Source organism: Solanum dulcamara, chromosome 10, assembly GCF_947179165.1.
Source record: "Solanum dulcamara chromosome 10, daSolDulc1.2, whole genome shotgun sequence".
Classification (NCBI taxonomy): Eukaryota; Viridiplantae; Streptophyta; class Magnoliopsida; order Solanales; family Solanaceae; genus Solanum; species Solanum dulcamara.
Window position 1 is genome coordinate 1644674 of NC_077246.1, and position 5226 is coordinate 1649899.

General features: G+C 35.2%; 1 protein-coding gene across 1 annotated transcript; it reads right to left on the reverse strand.

The window, feature by feature from the left end:
* Positions 1 to 422: 422 nt before the first annotated feature.
* On the reverse strand, positions 423 to 4120 carry LOC129871538 (mitochondrial carrier protein CoAc2). Its single transcript, XM_055946479.1, has 7 exons — positions 3721 to 4120; positions 1964 to 2049; positions 1665 to 1872; positions 1446 to 1572; positions 1181 to 1365; positions 975 to 1097; positions 423 to 887 (listed from the first exon to the last, which is right to left on the reverse strand). The coding sequence occupies exons 1-7, from the start codon at positions 3880 to 3882 to the stop codon at positions 750 to 752; spliced, it is 1029 nt and encodes a 342-aa protein (XP_055802454.1). The 5' UTR covers positions 3883 to 4120; the 3' UTR covers positions 423 to 749.
* Positions 4121 to 5226: the final 1106 nt, after the last annotated feature.

Sequence of the window (5226 nt, forward strand, 5' to 3'; positions counted from 1 at the left end):
CTGCCATGGGAGTCACACATAGATTGTTGAGAGAGAGTCAATCGTCCAAGAAAATAAGCAGTTTCATCATTTTAGAGATGGTAATGTCACTGCCAAAGACTAATGGTGAAGTCCATCAATCTAGATTTAAGCAATTCCTACAAATTTCACAGTAGAGTTACATGTAACCAATTGGTGTTTGAATGGCCTTCAAAACTTGTTTATAGAAAGTATCAGTCTTTACATTAGTATATGATCAATCTGCCAGAGAAAACACATACATGTCTGATTACTCCACTTCTATGCTGCTGGCTGCTGCCTTTGCATATGGAACACGATTTATTATCGACAAGAACTAAAGAATTTCATACTTAACACAATAGACATAGAGTAGTAACACTTCATCAAGAACTCAGATCTGCTTAAGAAAAGACACTCGAACACACAAATATGCGCTACTCTTCAGGTCATTAAACTTGTCAATCAATGTATAAGATGCCAGAATGAGGCATTAGTTTACAGCAAGTTGTTGTTAATATACATTTTTGCAGTGCAACATCGTATACAGATGAATTAATAAGAGGATTTGTAGCCAACCCCAACTAATTTGGGATTAAGGCAATACTATCTGATTGCTTGCAGTAAGCAACTTATTGTAAAGAAGAATTATGCCTATGTTAAAGAATGGAAATTTACACACTTTAGAAGCTCTCAAGATGGCCAGTTTTCCGAAATTGAACTTGACAATCTCTGATCCTGAAGAAGATTGGCTAAGAGTGCAGAGTGGATGGTTGACTATCTCTGTTACTAGTGACGACTTCTACAACAGCATCATCTCGTGATGGTACTCTCAGGTATGCTTTCATCATATCGTAAACAGTAAACCCAATTGCCACAGATGGTACAACCTTATTATCAAACATAGTATAGTGATCAGTTAACATAATAGATACAAAAGGCAATAATGGCCAGTCGATGTGCAGTCTGTTTCTTACCTTCAGATAGTTGAGGCTAAGCCCCGAAAATAGCTGTTTCCATCCATGTGTCCGCAAAATCATAACAAGAGTATCAGCTGTTCCTTTCATTTCGTGGCTGTTAGATGCTGAGAGTCGCTGGACCTGAAAGTTCATGTATTCTGTCATTCTAACTGCAAGTTTGCCACAAGAATAATTAATTGACTTATGCAATCTCACTAAATTACCTGCATTTGCCGCCTAACAACATCTAGAGGATAAGTGAAAGTTTGTCCTAGAAGTCCTGCTACAGATCCACATGCTAGTTTTATCATGATATCATTCTTCCGCTCCTTGGGGACATGGCTCTTCATTTTCTCATAGAAGTAAAATTTCAGCCCGGCATATGGAAAGATTCCATAGAGTGATGGAGCTGGAATCAACATGCACATTACGTAAGAAGACTTGCAACTAACAGTATATACAAGTATCACAAGGCAAAGCACTTCATACCAACTCCACGGTATAGGCCCTTAATTCCAGCTTCCTTGTATGTCTTTGAAAAACAGTCCTTTATTCCCTTGTAAACTTGTTCACCACTAACAAGCCCTTGTATATTCAACTTTTGGGATCCAACTACCTAGCTGATTATATGTGAATCAGTCTTCAATTGTTCACAGAGCAGTAAAGTGGATTTTTTCCCCCAAAAGAGTATGTCTTTATGTTTCTCACCTGGTAAGCCAATTTAGTTCGAACTAAATCAAGTGGATAAGTAAAGAGTACAGCAGTCCCACCAGCAAATGATCCTGCTACGAGATCAAGAATGGGACCTTTCCCCACTCCGGGAATTCCATCTATAATCCAGCGGCGGTACTCTTCATAGGCCATGTAGTGCAGTGCTGCATAAGGGACAATTCGAGCAACACTAGCTCCATTTCCCCTGAAGAAGAGTTCCACAAAAAATACATGTAAACTTAAAGACTAATTCATCTGAACAGTTAAAATCGAGGGGAAAATATTGCATTTTGCACCTGAAAAAACCAAGGGTTCCTTCTGTCTTGGCAATCTTTGTAAAGGATCCTAACAGCCCCAAACTCCTATATTCTGCTTGTCTGGTCTAAGGAAAAGAAAATTAAATATAAGGAATTCAGCATTTTTCTAGATTAATGAATTCATACTTACTATTCTTAGCACATTCCACTTTTTAATATTCAATAGCACCAATGTATCTCTAACTAACAACTGTTGAACAAAAAACAAAGGTATCTCTAATGCTTGTATGAGGAAAAGTAGAAATGTACGCAAAAGAAAGGAACGGCAAAGTAAAAGAATTTTTTGCGAGTACTACCACATCCATCATTCAATCCTCGAGTCTTTCTGGGAAAAATAGCTCCAGTCTAATACGTAACATAATAGTTAGTTGCCAGAACAGTTTGCCCAACAACGACAACAACAACGTACCTAGTGTAATCCCAAGTATGCCCACTATAACAAAAAAAAGAAAAGAAAGATGCCAGAGGAAAGAACTTCAGGAAAAGGTGGTCATGTCATAGCAATATGCCTTTTGAGGTCCTTCATGATTCTGATAATGCAAGAAGAATCTTTTTCACCCATAAGCTCCACTAGTGAATAGATCATGGAATATTTCAAGCATCTGTTTCCCTGCTCTTTGTGCTCTTACAGAGAGACTTAAATACATTATTGATTAGAGGCATTTTAAATAAGAAATATTAATTAACTATACCTTAATTCCAATTTAATTGAGATGCTTATATGAATGTTCAGTGTTTTGTCTATGTCCTTAGTAAGACATATCATAAACAAATAGTAATTTCTCAAATGATATACACAAGTTAGTAATCACTTTGTAAACTTCTAAAGGACAAACAAGTGAGGAAGTTGATGTTGAGAAAGAAAAGAGGTGCCTAGCTGCAATCAGAAACAGCGCTCTCGATCAAGAAAGGACAGCTTATTATAGATAGAACGTTAGCGCTTTACTAATAACATATACATGGATGACTTTTTCAGCTTGATTGGAATCGATTCTACGAGCAAAATACATATTCACAGCTAAGCAATGTGTGAAGAAAGGTCAGGCACACAGATTCAAATCACCTCAGGCACTTTATTGAAATGCAAAAATTTGTAACATAAATCACAGTATTTTACAACTGAGACTGATGGATGCTCTCATCAAAGACGCTAACTAAGCTCCTGACTTCATCCTCTAATTCAACGTTAGGAAATAATCAAGAAAGAACTGTAAACATCAATAAAAATCATAGAGGGTAAATTCTGACTTCTCTCAAGAACATCAAGCAAGATCAAATTCTGAGAAAAATGCAATTAGTTCTATTCAAGTGTTAATCATCCTCCATGATCTATGCAACAACAACATAGCCAGTGTAATCCCACAAGTGGGGTCTGAAAAGGGTAGTGTGTGCTCAGACCTTACCCCTACTTTGGAAAGGGTAGAAAACGTTGTTTCCCATAGACTCTCACCTCAAGTAAAAACATTACAAAGCAGCTCGAAAACATCAACAAAATCATATTTCTCAAGAACATCAACAAAGATCACATTTTGAGAAAAATGCAATTAACTCCATTCAAGAATCATCCTCCAAGCTCAATGCATCAACCCATATTGTCTCATTTAACATATAACACTTTAAAAAAAACAAATTCACTACAAATCCATCATCAAACTCACCCCGAAACAAAAAAGTTAAAAACTTTCAACCCCAGAAAGCAAAATTGAATCAGAATCTCAATAAGGAAACAACAATACCTGAAACAAGATCTTGATACGTTCAAGTGGGGCAACTGCAGACTTAGCAAAACCACCAGCTACACCACCAGCTATTAATTCTTTAGCAAACAAAGGCATCCCTTCTATAACCCCATCCCACAACTCACCCCTCTCCTCCCTTTCATCTCTTTGTTTTGCCATTCCAAAAGAAAACCCCTTTAGAAAAAAAAAACACACAAAATTGAGAAAGGAGAGACAAGGTCTCTTCCTCTCTCCACACAAATCTTGAACAACCCCCAAAAGAATAAAAGCTCAATAAAGAAGGGAAATTCAAGATGTTAATGGGCTCTTTACTTCTGTAGGCTAAAAATGGCTTTGATTTTGGCTGCTATAGAAACAGACAATTGATGAAACTTGCGCTTTTGACTATTTATGAGTCACCAAACGCCGGTTATTATAGGAAGAATTAATTAGTATTATTACCCACATCGTCGTCGTGTGCAGTGATGAGACTGCTTCAATTAAAGGTTTTGGGTTCGAGTTCTATGAATAAATTTTTTTTGTTGAAAACGCTACTTCTATCTCTAAATGGACCCTACAGTGTCCTATCTGAATTTAGTCGGGACTTCACGTACTACGAAATTTGATTTTTACTTGAAAGAGTTTGAAATATTTTTGCCCCGATTTGAATTAGTGAAATTTCAATATATATATATATATATATATGAGGAAGAAAAAAAATAAGCATTATTATATACTACTTCCGTCCCATATTAGATGGGTACTTCTAATTTATACGGTGATTAAGAAATCATTAATACATTGAAAGACTTTACCATTTTGCCTTTTGTTTATATCAATACAATATAGATAAAGTATAAAAATAGTTAGTATTGAAAATTGTTTATATTCAAAATGTCATATTAATTATAGGGGTAAAATAGAAAAAATTTAATTAATTCTATCTTGAGTTAGTAAGTGATCAAGTAATATGGGATAAACATTTTTAGTAAGATGACCATCTAATATGGGACAGAGGAGTAAGAATTACTTATTTTAATTTTTTCCAAAATAATTTAATATTTACTCATAATATGTATTATGGCATGATTTATCATGATTTATGAGTATTATTTAATACGACCAACTACACATTGCGTTAGTTATGTGATGTGAAAGGTTGTTTTTTCTAATTTAAGTCATGTACATTGATAATAAATTTTAATTTATAATATCAAGTTAATTTCAATTTAATGGGTGAGTTTGGTCTTTTAATTGATGAGGTGGGGTGGGGTGCTTATGTGGACAAATGGGGTGGGGTGGGGTGCTTATGTGGACATCATATGTGGCATAAATTAATACGCTTGGAATGTCACATTTTATTCCCTCAAACGGAAAGATAGAAGTGACCCAATAGTTAAATCGGAGAGGTAGTTTTGAGCCCAAAAATAATTAAAGGGTATATTTGGCCTATTTTAAATAGTTAAAGGGTAATTTTGATCCTTTTCCGTTTTATCTATAATTATCTAATAAAATGATTTTGTG